At 37.2% G+C, this 15,792-nt stretch overlaps 1 protein-coding gene across 2 annotated transcripts in view; it reads right to left on the bottom strand.

Moving 5' to 3' along the window:
• Positions 1-15,792, bottom strand: part of ZSWIM6 (zinc finger SWIM-type containing 6) — a 211,228-nt gene that overhangs the window by 61,480 nt on the left and 133,956 nt on the right. For both annotated transcript variants that reach the window (XM_043488889.1, XM_043488890.1), the window contains exons 3-4: positions 4,649-4,797; positions 867-1,017 (exon numbers count right to left, since the gene is read on the bottom strand). In XM_043488889.1, coding sequence (XP_043344824.1) covers positions 867-1,017; positions 4,649-4,797 — 300 coding nt within the window. The remainder of the gene's footprint in view (positions 1-866; positions 1,018-4,648; positions 4,798-15,792) is intronic.

A 15,792-nucleotide genomic window follows, 5' to 3' on the forward strand; every position in this document is an offset into this window, starting at 1 on the left:
GGAGTTAGTGGAATTCTCTAGGCCAGAACACTGGAATGGGTAGCCTTTCCCTTCTCCAGGGGATCTTCCCAACCCAGGGATCAAACCCAAGTCTCCCGCATTGCAGGCGGATTCTTTACCAGCTGAGCCACAAGGGAAGCCAAACCTTCTAATAAATATCCAGAACATAAAATTAAAATAGGCACTGACAAAATATTTGCCAAAAATTCCATTTGTCACATACAGACTTCTTAACAGACAAGATAACAAATTAATTATTAATTTCTCTAGCAATGAGTACTGAGTAACAAGAGTCACTTCTGCAAATTTCTCAGTAAACACAAGTAGTGGATTTCTTATTTTTTTCAACCACCTGCTGTATTTACATCTTTACCACCATGGATTTGGAAAGCAATAAAAATTATAGAGTTTGCTGTGACTTTTCCATTCTGACAATCAGTAGTTCATCTAAGTTGAGAATAATTTTAAAAAATGACGACTCAAATTACTTTCAATAACTTTAATGTAGGTAAAAGGGGAAAACAGCCAAATTCCAGCTGAACTGATTACAATATTAGTCTGGAAACAAATAATCAATTCTATTGTACCAAATAACTATCTGGAAATACACATTCCCCCCCACCAAAATACTTAAAAGCAGACCTGTGCTTGCTTTCCTTGACATCAGACAATTCCCCCCAAACGCTGCCAAGACTGACTCCTACAAATGCTTCATTCTCCCTGTCCTAGCCCGTATACAATGGCGACAGGTTCATAGAAAAGCAGCTCTCTCTTCTGCAATATTCTGACCATGCTTTTTACACTTTCTATCCCAGTCTTCAGCCGCACATAACTCAATGGCAATTCATCAGAAGATTTATACTTACCCAACTCATCCCAGAGCTGCCTATATTTGTCAGTCATTGCAGTGCCTTGTTGCCTCCAAAGTGACAGACGAGGGTCAGCCATGAATTGCTCTGTTATCAAAGTCAACATTCGGGCCCCATTTGAGTCCCTCATCTTCAACATCTCCCGCACCTAGTGGGAGGAAAAAAACACCTTCAGAAAAATATTAAAAAATGAACAGTAATACAGAGACAGAACACTTTACTTCTTTGGGGAGTGAAGTTACAGGGGTGGTGTTGGTGGTGGTGGTGGATTCTTTTAACACCACCCTTTTTAAGCAAACAACAGTTGTTAAAAACAAGCCTCTGAAAAAAAATTAAAAAATAAAAAAAAATAAATTAAAAAAAAACAAAAAAAAACAAGCCTCTGTCCTCAATGGCAATTTAATCAAAGAATGACCATTAATAGTTTTAAAATTGTGTTTTAGAATCCACATAAGAAAAAAGAAATTGCCTAACTTACCAATTCCCCCCTAAAAATGTTTTTGCCAGACTGCAAAGCAACAATACCAAAACAAACAAGACAAATCATTTGGTACCTTCTTAACTCTCTAACTGACTGCACATACCACCAGAGTAATGGAGTCTAAAGAACTGTACCAAAAACTCTTTAGAGATCTTCTAAACTGATCTAATGATGTTTATAGTAATAGCATCTGTCCTTTGTTTTTTTTTTTTAACTTTATTCACATACATACAATTCACCACTTTAAACTGTACAATTCAGTGGTTTTTTTAGCATATTCAAGCACAAGCTATACAAGTCCTTCGTTTTTTGAGGTAAACTAGTAATTGCACTAGACAAGGATTTCAACATAAAGAGCAACACATACTTCTATTCATTCAGATGGGACTGCTTTTGCAATGGTAAGAGGAAATGTTCAGGGCTGTGTAAGTTCAAGAACTCTTTTGCTCCAAATGAGCAATCCTTATAGCAGAATCATAAGTGACTTCATAAATTAACTCTGCTTCTCTGTTTTGGAACATCAAGCTCTGTCCATTATTCTTCTGTTATAGCTCCCAAATAAATGAGAAAGCAAAGAAAGAAACATAAGGCTAAGTTGCTCTACAGGAAATCCTAATGAATCCATCCATTCCTAAAGCGTGAAATGTTATGTGTTCAACAACTAGGAGTCTAAGCTGAGTGCCAGTTCTCTGTACATGAAGGCAGTGGAGCGAGGTCACAGGCAGTACTGAAGGAGAGGGGAGAGTCCTTTTATTCAAAAGTCTTCCTATGTGAAAGCCAAATGAAGGAGGAAACAGTAGATCTTTAATAAAGCAGCCTAAACCTCTAGGTCAATGTATTCTGCCTCAGGCCTGCACCCTGAGAAGTAACGGAACCGCCTCTCCACGGGCTTCAGAGTTTGAGTCTCGTAGAGAACTCGAATGCACTTCTACCTTGAATCACAAGGGTGCTTCCAGGAGGGCTGTTTCAGTAACCTTAAGAAGTACTAAAAAGCAGGAAGAAATGGAGGTGCCACTTGTTGGGCATCTTGCTAAAGAGTCTTACATTTATACTTTGCCTCTTAATCTTTACAACAACCATAAAAAGTAGGGGAGATTATAATACTCATTTTGCAAATTATAAAGCCATGCCTCAGAAGTGAAGTAACTTGTCCAAAGGACAAGAGGAACAACTGGAATCAGAATCCGGATCTGTCTTAACTCTGGAAATTATGCCATTTTGAAAATTAGATGTTGCTGTTACTTCCTTTAACATTTAACAATGTGAACATCATACATACAGATAAAAATAGCAATTGCAGGCCCATCTAATTCCTTTCACATTGTTTCCTCTAGGCCGCAGTGTACTTTCTACTGACGTGAGAATCTAAGAAATACTTACTGTGTGTCTAAATACACCAAACCTTTAATATCACCTCTGCACATTATAGATTTAATTTAGCACTTATTTCCCTGATGAATTTCTAACCTACTACTCAGTTAGCAACAGCAATGAAAATAAATGCTTTACTACTAAGCATATAAACCGAGAACTATTAACCAACACTCAAGCACATCTATATAGCCTAAAGGTAATTAATTTCAGACTGTTGACTCTGACGCATTACAAGAGTTTGAAGTGCTATGAATTACCAAAGATTCATTAAGTCATGTGAAATAATTTTAGAGTTAGATGTATTCTTGAAAGTGAAAAATGAAAGTCACTCAGTCGTGTCTGACTCTTTGCGACCCTGTGGACTGTAGCCCACCAGGCTCCTCTGTCCATGGGATTCTCCAGGCAAGAATACTGGAGTGAGTAGCCACTTCCTTCTCCAGGGGATCTTCCGGACCCAGGAATTAAACTGGGCCTCTTGAATTGCAGGCAGATGTTTTACTGTTTGAGCCACTACTGTAATTCTTGAAAAACTGGCAATCTGTATATGGTACATGAGATAAAACCTTTTTTAAGGGCTGCACTGCATGGCATATGGGATCTTAGCTTCCTGACCAGGGATGGAACCTGTGCTCACTGAAGTGGGAGCTCGGAGTCTTAAACCACTGGACTGCCAGGAAAATCCGGGGCTAAATCTTTATGTAAAGGGTTTTCATTAATCAGAATACACTAGTTTTGGGCCATAAGCAATAACAGTTTACTTCAATTCTTCTGAGAAATGGCAATCCACTCCAGTATTCTTGCCTAGGAAATCCTATTGGACAGAGGAGTCTGGTGGGCTATCGTCCATGGAGTTGCAAAGAGTCGGACATGATTGAGTGACTAAACTTACCCACAAAAGGTTTTAATTACTATGAATATGAGAGAAATTGTTTAACAAAAGTATCAATGAACATAGTTACCTGTTCCTTTAAAACCAATCTGAATTCATTATCTATAATGATGGCTGCACCCCCAATGAAAAGACATTGCCTTAACATTATTTAAAAAGCATTTTATCCAGTATTTAGAACTATGTTCATGGTACTCAAGTTCCGTGTAAAGCAACAGACGCAGCTTCTGTTCACAATGAACTTATACTAAAGATAACTTTTGTCTCTTAGGCTATCAAATGTTTGTGATGAAAATTAACATTTACCAAGACCCAACTACTGTTAAGACACCATTATAATATAACATCATAATCACAACAACTTGAAGGGATATGCTACTATTTAGCCAAATTTATACATGAGGAAACTGACTTAAATAACTTGCAAAGGTATACACACTCAAAATTTTAGAACTGAGATTTAAACCCAGGATTCTATGACTCCAAAGTTTATGTTCTTGAAACTAATTTTAAAATACTGACATTAAACTAATTATACAAAGCATATCTTAAGGACTATATTCAAATTTATGCTCTACTTGGGAAAAATAACCAGAAAAATTTAAAAAAAAACCTGAAAAAATGGCATTTCAATTAACATCAAGCTATTTTTAGTATTGAACAGTTTTTCAAAATTGTATAAGAACTGAAAAAAGACAAAAATGGCCCATATCTTACCTAAAGACATCTAAGTAAATTAATGCTTGCATTACAACACAGAAGTCTCTAATGGTTGATTATAACTTTGTTTATTTTTTTTCCCTTGGGCCATGCCACTCAGCTGACAGGATCTTGGTCACCCCTGCCCAGGGACTGAACTGGAGCCCCAGCAGTAAAAGTGTGGAGTCCTAACCACTGGACTGCCAGGCAATTTCCATTTCTTAAAAAAAGAAAAAAAATTTACAAAGAAGCCTTTATCTTATTCTATACATGGTAGTATATACTTTCTATAAATGTATATATTTAGAATATTTCTTTAAAAATAAAAAGTCATACCTTTGCAAAGAGCAAATTAAGCTGCTTCCCTGATCCGTGGTACCCGCCCTGGGAAAGGAACAGTTTAACCTGTTCTTGAACCTGCTCTTCATCTAAGTGCCAGCAGTTTTCATCATCTATACTAGCACCTGCTGTTGGGTCAGGAGCACCTAGAAATAGAAAGAAAAAATAACACATATGCTAGATAAAAACTCTGTGCTAAAAGGATCTGACAATAAACTTGAAAAGAATTAAGATTCTACACTTTTTGCCTAAATACTTTTTAATCCAATCTTAATATACATACAAATGTATGACCGAAAATAAGTGTGAAATTATTCTTTTATATGCAGAACTTTGCTGATCTGTGCTAAGCTGAAAGGTGTTGACTTAAGAACTGAGACGTTTCCTTTTTTTAATACCAGAGACTGTACATGAGGAGATGAGTTTACAGGTTCTCTAAAGAATAAAAAAATTCACAAAAATGTAAATATTGTAATATTGTAAATATTGTCTCATTGTAAATATATGTGTTTATAAATCTCTGCTGTGTACGGCTTGTTAGTAAGATGTTTTTCAAAGACATTAAAAAATATGAAACCAAGTAAACTCAGCAGAGTATTTCTCTTGACTCTGTTAATTCAAGAAGCTCTCACCATTATTTGCTGTGTATAAACTACATGCTGACATAGGTCTTCAGCTGCAGAAAACCAAAGATTAAAAAGGGAAATCAAGCCACTCGGGAACAGGCAGTGCAGCTGTTGTACTAAACCAGGTTGTAGTATCACCTTGCCAAACTGCATAAATATTTTATTGCTGAAGTAAACACAAATGATAACATCTATGTAACAGTCTGCAGACTACCTTAGAAATTAAAATTACCTGGATATTTAGGCAAGTGAAAACTGTTTTATATTTATTAATAAAATAAAATGGTATTAAAGGCCTAAGATTCATTAAGTAATACAAAAACTAAATCTAAAACCTCTCATTAATAGTGTTTCATCTGCTTATTAAGCCCTAAAAGAAACTCTGTAGATATGGTTCCACACTTCTTTTCTTTTAATAATCTCACACAGACTCATTTGGCCAAGGAAATAATCACCAACACGCACTTGGGACCAGGTTCCATTAGTCGCTAGGAGCAAGAATAGGTCTGTAGACCTCCCTGAGAAAGTGTGCGTTCATCCACTCAGCCAACATACTTACTGAGAGTCCTCTGCTAGACTCAGGGATGGAATGGGGTACAAAACAGAATTCCTGTCCTCATAGAATTTACCATCTAGTCAATGGCTTTCAAACTTTTTTGACTAAGAGCCACAATAAGAAACATAATTAATACCATACCCAATACACCTGTGTATCTGGACACTTATATGATCACATCTATTTATTAATCTGAAGCAACAGTATGACCAAAAAATATCCTTACTGTAAAAGTGAGAAGGTCTGATATTTTCTGTACTATTTCACTTTTTAAAAGCTCATAATTTTTAAAACTGATTTCATAATGAATAATGGGTTGCAATTTACTATTATAGAAACACTGCTTTAAGTGTGTGAAACAAATACCAATGTAATCACCCATATAAACATTTAAGAATAAATGAACTGTTCATAGCAAAGGACAAAGAGCCAGGAGACTGTATCAGAGAGCTCTGACCTGGCCTTGGATTGGCAGAATAAGCACACGGAGCTGAGATCTGCCTTAAGCAGATTAGAAGATGACTAAAGGCAGGAAAAGGAAGCACTGAATCTACATGTGAGACTAAGGCTTACGCAGAGGTCTCAGGCAGAAGGGAACACGGTGTGTGGATGAAACAAAACATACATGTCCATGCAACCCAACAGGAGAGGATGAGGGAGAAGAGCAGTACAAGACAACTCGAGAACAGCAGGGCCAGGGAACACTGACCGGTGAGGAGTTTACTCTTTCTCCCTAAAGTAATGAATGGTAATTCACAACAAGGCCATGCAGAGTAGAAGAAAAGAATAATCTAGAAAGTAGAAGATGTTCTGCTCTGATACACATCAATTTCAACAGTCCTACCATGGCGTATTGGTGGTGGTGGTGGAGTTGCTCAGTCATGTCCGACTCTTTGCGACCCCGTGGACTGTAGCCCACCAGGCTCCACCATCCATGGGATTTTCAAGCAGCCATAAAAGTGAATGTGAAGATTCTTTATGTACTGCAGTGGAAAGATACACCTGAGATATGGGTGATCAGGGAACTCAGAGAGACACAGTTTTCTGGATTATACAATTAGATAACACACTGGATGACTCACTCCCTGATACACAGACCACCAGAGCAGCAGGATCAGGTTTCAGGGAGGGGCAGTGTGTGGATCATGAGTACGGATTTTTGTATTATTATTATTTTTAATATCTTGGCCACACCTCTCGATATGCAGGATCTTAGTTCCCCAACCAGGTACAGAACTTACACCCCCTGCAGTGGAAGCACTGAGTCTTAACCACTGGACCACCAGGGAAGGCCATGAGTTCAGTTTTAGACGTGGTGAATTTGAAGTACCTCTGAGATACTCAGCCAAGAAGAGGGGGAAGGATTTAAAGTATGGAGCTAGATATACTATGGGACGCGGTACAGGGTAAAAAAATTGTCTAGGATGGAACCATACGGAAGGCCAACACTTAAAGGCTGGGCAAGAGCCACTATCAAGTACTGGGAGGAATGGGGGGAAAACAAGGAGGTAGAAAGATATAAATACATTCCACTCCTACCAAGGAAGGAAATCCTATCAAAGACGAACTACTGCTCAAGTATCCTCACATGAATTATATTTCATTTTCTTCTCACAATGTCCCCTGGAGGTGAGTATAGCTCATGATCCCCTTTCTATAGATGGAGAAACACAGGTTCAGAGTGGTTATGACCTGTCTGTCCACAGCCCACACTGCCAAATGCAGTCTCCCAGTTCTCTCCCCTGCTGAAGAATATATCCCAGAACCTTGGAGCTCAGGTTGAACCCTGAAAGCATCAAGGCAGTGGCTGTCAACCATAAATCAAAGAAAAATTTAAGGAAGAATACTGGGATCTGTTAGCATGTTTCTCCTTTACAGGAAAATTTAAGCACACACAATATTGTGAAGAGCTAATTAACTACTGGGGTTATATCTGTATCCCATAGGGATACACAACCCCTAATCCAGCTCACCTCTTTGATTCTAGAGAAAGATGACACAGACACACACCTGCACAAAGATAGGCCTCTATTTCCTCAACCCTAATCTTCTATTATGTAGGAATAAAAAATTAAGTAATAAAAATTAGAAATTTTCTCATGTGACTATGCAGAAAACAATTTAGTCATAAGAATGCACACAAAGGTAATTAGTTGATAAATAAAACATAAATTTACTCTAAACATAACTCAACATTTTAGGAAAAAAGACACATACACTTTACATTATATACCAGGGAATTCATGTTTACAACATCCCTCCCAAAAGAGGAAATTTATTTATTAAACTTTAATGCTGAAGTCCAAACGCTTAAATCCTAAATGTCATGATTATATGCATTAAAGTACTGACTAAGCCTTGCATAAAATGTAGATGTGCAAGATTTATTTCTACTTGCTAATGGCTGTCTATAATCAAAGACAAACCTTTCAGAATTTAGCTTTGAGAAAGGCAGGCAAAGAGAAACATAATTCAAGCATTTATACATTTGCTATTAGATATAAACCACACTGGGCAGGAACCAGAATCTGTGTATATAAATTAAATGGTCCTTTAAAGTGTTTTAAAACTATCATATTTTTTATCCTTATTTATATTTATAATTATAAACTCTGTAACTTTTACAACTGTGTAATTAATCTTTGTGAGCATTTTATGACTAAAGCTTAATTTTACAAAGTTTCAAGCCTTCAGGGAAAGTGAAATTATCTGTTGAACAAAGTGCAACGGTTTTATTGGCTCTTGCTCCCAGCCAGTGTATGAATTTGATTCACTCTCCTACCTTGGTTACATAATGCCACAGGAGGAGAGCAAAGGAGAGTTCATGAACGTGAAGGACTACTGTACAAGTCTCTGGCCTGCCCTGTCTGCTACTTGATTTGGTTCTGCTTTAGTTTTGATTTACTCCAGTATCAAAACTCTTACCCCAGCAGTTCTCAAGATCAGGAGTGTATCAAGACTCCTGAAGCACACTGTGAAAAGTAGATGCTTAGGCACCACTTCAGACCTACTGAACCAGAATCCTTGCCATAGATAACATGGCAGGGGCTGTGGAGATGGGAAGTGTGGCTGGGAAACAATTCTGTATTTGGAGGGAATCTTAAACATGGTGGCACATTCTGGATCTTTGGATTGAAAAGTACTCACCAAGTCCAGTGTACTCACCAAAGTATAATAAATGTAAGACCTATTGACTAAGATGTCTGTCTCTTATCACAAAAACAGTCAATTCCAAGCACTGGACACCACCAAGTCACACTGCAAATTTTAAACTGAGATATTAAGATATATTCAGTAACTGGCTCATGCTATATTTGGTATGTGGAATTATTCACAGCCTTGTATTCTAATGGGGAATTTAATTATTTCTCTTTTCTCAAAACTGCTGGAAAACAAATTCAAACAAAAAGTGAAAGGTTTTAGTTTACATCTTCATCTTAACTGTGACCTAACTGCCTCAATACCACGGTTGTCCAAATAATGCTTTAAGCATTTATATTTAAGTAGCAGTGCTCTTTTTTTATTGTTGTTAAAATTTAATTGTCAAAATCAGTCTACAGAGGAAGAATGCAGGAAGCAGATGTCTACACTGCAGAGGTGATTAATTCAGCCTCTTTTGCAGGACCTATAAAAGAATGCCATCTCCTACAGTTTTAGTGCCTGCTATTAAAGATAGGAAACATTAAGTCTGTGGCTTACAAAGACACTGGTACACCTGTCTTACAAGCTGAAGGCAAAAATCCTGACATCAAACATTGGCCCAGAGAGAGAAAAGGCAACGCTGCAAACTTCAGTGATACAGGTTCAGAAGAAAAAGATAGGCCTCTTTAGCAGGGATGAGAACTAGAAGACCACTGAAAAATAATGTAATAATGTGTACTGAATAAACACACACTTGAGAAAACCTTTAAATTTTATTCTTACTGAAATCCTCATTTCGAGGCAGTAACTAATGTCTTCGTTTCCATATACAATTTTGTGGTGGCTGAGACAGCCAGATCCTGCATCACCTAGTCTCAATGGTCAGTCCATGTGATTCTGCTGCCATGATGCAGCGTGGTGTCCTCTCCAGGACTGTGAGAGGACAACCTGTTTAGCCTGGAAGATAATGACAAAGGGACTCCAGGCGTGCGCCAGCCTCAACAAGCCACCTTCCCTTTAGCTAAATGCCAAAGAAATAAATAAGGAGCACTGTAATCAGGATATAGCTCAGGGAACTCAAATAGGCCTGTCAAGGTTTATAGCTCCTCTACTCTTTTCCTCTCACCCGACTTTATTACTCATCACTTAATATCATTTAATTTACTTCAGAAGTTCCAGTGACATACTTATTCATGTACAGAAATAATCATGTATTTTTATATGGATAAAGAGCAATAAAACACTTGTACATTCACTAATGCTCATTAAAAAATGAAGAATATAAGCATAGAGTGCTTAAGAGTTAGGTCATTTTCCATAACCTAGTAACAGATGTATTAATGTATTAACAATTACTTAGTACACAAATAATTAAATGCAAAGTTCTCAGAAAGTCTCATTTTTACATAACCTGACTCTTTTGATTTATTAAAAGAGATCTACTATGTTTACAAGGTTCAAGAATGATTTGTTCAGATTATTTTCAAAGGTTTTTTTTTTTTTAAACTTCACAAATATTTTCCTCAACGATACCACTGCCAGCTGAAGACTCACGTCAACTGCCACATCACAATGATGGATAATAGCAACTCAACTTTACTCCTTTATAACTCTCCTGACCTTATGAAATAGGCACTCTTTACAGACTGTTTCACAAATAAGAAAACTAAGCCCTGAGGAAATTAGTTCCTTCCCTCCACTAAAAGTGCTGGACAGCAAAGGGACTAGAACTCTAATGCAGGTTGTCTAACTGCTAAGCTCTTAAACACTCTGAGTACTCTTATAGTGCAAGGGGTGAAAAACCTGCAGTGAGGGAGATGGGAATAATAAACTCATTGAGCCAACAGGGAAACTTGTTCTTGTTCAGTCGCTAAGTTCTGTTGGACAATTTGCGACCCATGGACTGTAGCACACCAGGCTTCCCTGTCCTTCGCTATCTGCCAGAGTTTTCTCAAACTCATATCCATTGAGTTGGCAAGGCCATCCAACCATCTCATCCTCTGTTGTTCCCTTCTCCTCCATTAAGGAGAGAGGGATGGTGAGGAAACTGATCACAGCTGATAACAAGCTACTGACAATTATGAGAGTCGGGGTAGTGTCAGAGATGACTATAGGGTATGAGAGAAGGCACGATTTGGAGGTAAAAACAGAAAGGATCAAGGGTATCAAGCTAAAAGTAACTTGGCTGCTTCTGTACTACCGTATATACCTGCTGGGTCAGAGATGTGACGCCTCCCAAAAGATTGCTTCTCTTCTGCTAAAATGAAATGTTTCCCATATGCAGATGATCATGTGTGCATGACTGTATATTTCAACAATTTTTTAGAAGAAATTTAAATCATGTTATGAAAACATCAAGTTCTAATTAAAACTTAATGGTAAAACTGGTAATTTTTGAAGGGAAATTTGGCAGTAATTACAAAACTCAAAATGTTGATACCAATTGTTCTGGCATTTCTACTATTCACTAAGAATCTGTTACTCAAAAGCACTTGCACAAATTCACACATACAAAAAGAATGGTCACAATAGCATTGCACATAGTAGAAAAAAATGAAAACAATTTTGAAATCATTTGGTATGTTAATGATTAAACAGACCCATAATATGTAATACTACACAGCACTTAACACAGTAACAGACCTTTTTGTGCTATTAAGAGAAAGTATTCAGGATGTATGGGAAAAAAAAAAAAAAGAAACTACAAAAAACGTTTTAAAACTGTTTTAAAAAATTACATACTTGTGTGTGCACCAAAAAACTGCCTCAAAAACTATAAACCACACTATCAGCAGTGGCTGCCTTGGGGGAATAAGGGAGTTACTGCAGACTAAGAGAGCTAATGAGTACTTGTCTTTTTATCTTCATTTACTTCTATACATTTTTCAACATGTATTCTTTTTTTTTTAAGTTTCACACTACTGCACTTTGAGATGGCACATTTAAAGCAACTTTAATTCTCTCCTATAGAATATATTTGCTAATTAAATTGACCACCACTAGTAGGTCATACCTTTGTTTCACCAACTGTCAATGCCAGAATATTCTACAATGGAAAGGATAATGCTTGTAATAACCCAATTATCTCCCTAGGATAACTGAAAACCTGGTTGCTAATGCAAGCCCAATTCCATGAATATGACCATCCACAGGGAAACAAAATGAAGAGAGATGTGACATGAAGCCTCCATCAAACAACTCCAACTGTCACTCACTTTATATTTGGAACATGTGTACAAGAATAAATCTCCAAATTCTAAGAAAACAGAATTTAAAAATGATATGGTTACTTTTTTTAAAGTATCACTGATTTACAACATTATATTAGTTTTAGGGGTTCAGTATTTTTATAGACAACACTCCATCAACAGTAACTACACAATAATGGTTATAATTCCCTATACTATACCATATACCCTTGTTGTTTATCTATTTTTTAATATACAGTGGTTTGTATCTCTTAATCTCATAACCCTAATTTGACACTCCTCTCTTTCCCCTCCCCTCTGGTAACACTAATTTGTTTTTCATATCTGTAAGTCTCCTTCTACTGTGCTGCATACATTTGTTATTATTATATTTTAGATTCCACATATCCTTGGTATCATAGAGCATTTGTCTTTCCCTGTCTTGACTTATTTCACTAAGCATAATGGCCTCTTGTTCCTACATATGGCTAACTTTCATTATTTTACTATGACAAAGTAGTATTCCACTCATATTCATACACCCCTTTTTCTTTATCCAATTGTCTACTGATGGACACTCTAAAGTGAAAGTGAAAGTCACTCAGTCGTGTCTGACTCTTTGCGATCCCATGGACTATGTAGTCTATGGAATTCTCCAGGCCAGAATACTGGAGTGGGTAGCCATTCCCCTCTCCAGGGGATCTTTCCAACCCGGGGTTCGAACCCAGGTCTTCTGCATTGCAGGAGGATTCTTTACCAGCTGAGCCACCAGGGAAGCTGGATTGCTTCCAAATCACGGCTATTCTAAACAAACAGTGCTGCTATGAACACTGGGGTGCATGTACCTTTTCAAATTACTCTTATTTTTTTTCGCTGTATATATATTCACAAATGAATCCACTGTTAAATCTATTTGTAGTTTTTCATTTTTCTTTTTTTTTCAGGAACCTCTGTACTGTTTGTAATGTAATGCCTCTAATGTAAGTGGCTGCACCAATTTACATTCCCACCAACAGAGTGTAAGGGTTCCCTTTTCTCCACATCCTCTCCAACATTTGTTATTTGTAGACTTTTTTAAAAAAAAATATTAATTTACTCATGGCTGTACTGGGTCTTTGTGCTGAACCTGTATCTCCTGCACTGGCAGGCAGACTCCTAACCACTAAGCTACCAGGGAAAACCTGTTATTTGCAGACTTTTTGATGATGGCCACCCTGACAGATATGAGGTGATATCTTACTGCTATTTTAATTTGCATTTCTCTAACAATTAGTGGTGTTGAGCATCTTTTCATGTGTCTATTAACCATCTATATTTCTTTTTTGGAAAAATGTCTATTCAGGTCTTCATTCATTTTTTTGAATGGGCTGTTTATCTTTTTTTTGACACTGAGTTATATGAGCTACTTGTATATTTTAGATATTAATCCCACATCAGTCATATCATTTGCAGGTAGTTTCTCCCATTCTATAAGCTTATTGTCTTGCCAATGGTTTCCTTTACTGTGCAAAAGCTTTGAAGTTTAATTAGGTTCTATTTATTTTTGCTTTTTTTTTTTTTTTTTTTGGCCTTAGGAGACAGATGCAAAAAATATTGCTACAATTTACATCATAAGTATTCTGCCTATGTTCTCTTCTAGAAGTTTTATGGTTTCAGGTCTTACATTTAAGTCATTAATTCATTTTGATTTTTTTTTAATGTTGGAAGAAAATGTTCTAATCTCTGTTTCACATGTGGCTGTCCAGCTTTCCCAGAACCACATGTTGAAGAGACCGCCTTCTCTCCATTGTATATTCTTGCCCCCTTTGTTGTAGATTAATTGACCACAGGTGTGTGAATTTACTTCTGGGCTCTTTATTCTGTTCATTAATCTCTGTGTCTGGTTTCTGTACCAGTACCATGCTGTTTTGATTACTGTAGCTTTGTAGTATAGTTCGATGAGTGGGAGGGTGACAGCTCCAAATTTGTTCTTTTCTCTCAAGATTGCTTTGGTTATTCTGCGTCTTCTGTGGTTCCATATGAATTGTACACTAAAGCCTTTGACTGTGTGGATCATAACAAACTGTGGGAAATTCTTCAAGAGATGGAATACCAGAATATCTTACCTGTCTCCTGAGAAATCTGTATGTGGGTCAAAAAGCAACAGTAAGAACCTTATATCAAACAACTGACTGGTTCAAAATTGAGAAAGGAGTACAACAAGGCTGTTTATTGTCACCCTGTTTATTTAACTTATATGCAGAGCACATCAAGTGAAATGTCGGGCTGGATGAGTTACAGGCTGGAATCAACATTGCCAGGAGAAATATCAATAACCTCAGATGTGTAGATGGATGATACCACTTTAATGGCAGAAAGTAAAGAGGAACTGAAGAGCCTCTTGATGCGGGTGAAAGAGGAAAGTGAAAAAGCTGGCCTAAAACTCAGTATTAAAAAAACTAAGATCATGGCATCCAGTCCCATCACTTCTTGGTAAATAGAAGGGGCAAAGGTGGAAGCAGTAAGAGATTTCCTCTTCTTGGGCTCTAAAATCACTGTGGATGGTGACTGCAGCCATGAAAATAGAAGAAAACTGCTTCCTGGCAGGAAAGCTACAACAAAGCTAGACAGTGTATTAAAAAGCAAAGACATCACTTTGCCAACAAAGGTCCATATAGTCAAGATTATGGTCTTTCTAGTAGTCATGTATGGATGTGAGGGTTGGACCATAAAGAAGGCAGAGCAACAAAGCATTCATGCTTCTGAACTGTGGTGCTAGAGAAGACTCTTGAGAGTCCCTTGGACAGCAAGGAGATCAAACCAGTCAATCCTAAAGGAAATCAGTCCTGAATATTCACTGAAAGGACTGATGCTGAAGTTGAAGCTCCAACACTTTGGCCACCTGATGTGAAGAGCCGACTCATTGGAAAAGATCCTGAAGTTGGGAAGGATTGAAGGCAGAAGGAGAAGAGGGCAACAGAGGATGGAATGGTTGGAAGGCAGCATTGATTCAACAGACATGAACTTAAGCAAACTCCAGGATGTGGTGAGGGACAGAGGCCTGGCATACTGCACTCCACAGGGTCACACAGAGTCGGACGCAACTTGGCAACTCGACAACAACAACAATGAATTTTAGGATTTTCTGTCCTAATTTTGTGGAAAATGTCATTGCTATTTGATAGGGATTGTATCAAATCTATATGCTGTCTTGGGTAGTATATCCATTTTAACAATATTAATCACTCTAATTCAAGAGCATGAGATATCTTTTTGTTTCTGTCTATCATCTGCATTTTCCTTCATCAATGTTTTATTGTTTTCAGAGCACAGGCCTTTCACCTACTCAGTTAAATTTATTCCTATGTATTTTATTCTTTTTGATTTAAATCTAATGACATTATCTTTTTTTACTTTCTTTTTCTGATATTTCATTATTAGTGTACAGAAATGCAACAGATTTCTGCATATTAACCTGTAGCCTGCAACTTTGCTGAATACATTTATTAGCTTTTGGGTGGAAATTTTAGGGTTTTCTATGTGAATAGTAACAATTTTAGTTCTCTTTCAATTTGGATGGCTTTTCTTTTTTCTGTCTGATTGCTGTGGTGAGATCTTCCTTCCAATACTATGTTAAATTGAAGTGGTGGG

The sequence above is a fragment of the Cervus canadensis genome, chromosome 16 (genome assembly GCF_019320065.1).
Source record: "Cervus canadensis isolate Bull #8, Minnesota chromosome 16, ASM1932006v1, whole genome shotgun sequence".
NCBI lineage: Eukaryota > Metazoa > Chordata > Mammalia > Artiodactyla > Cervidae > Cervus > Cervus canadensis.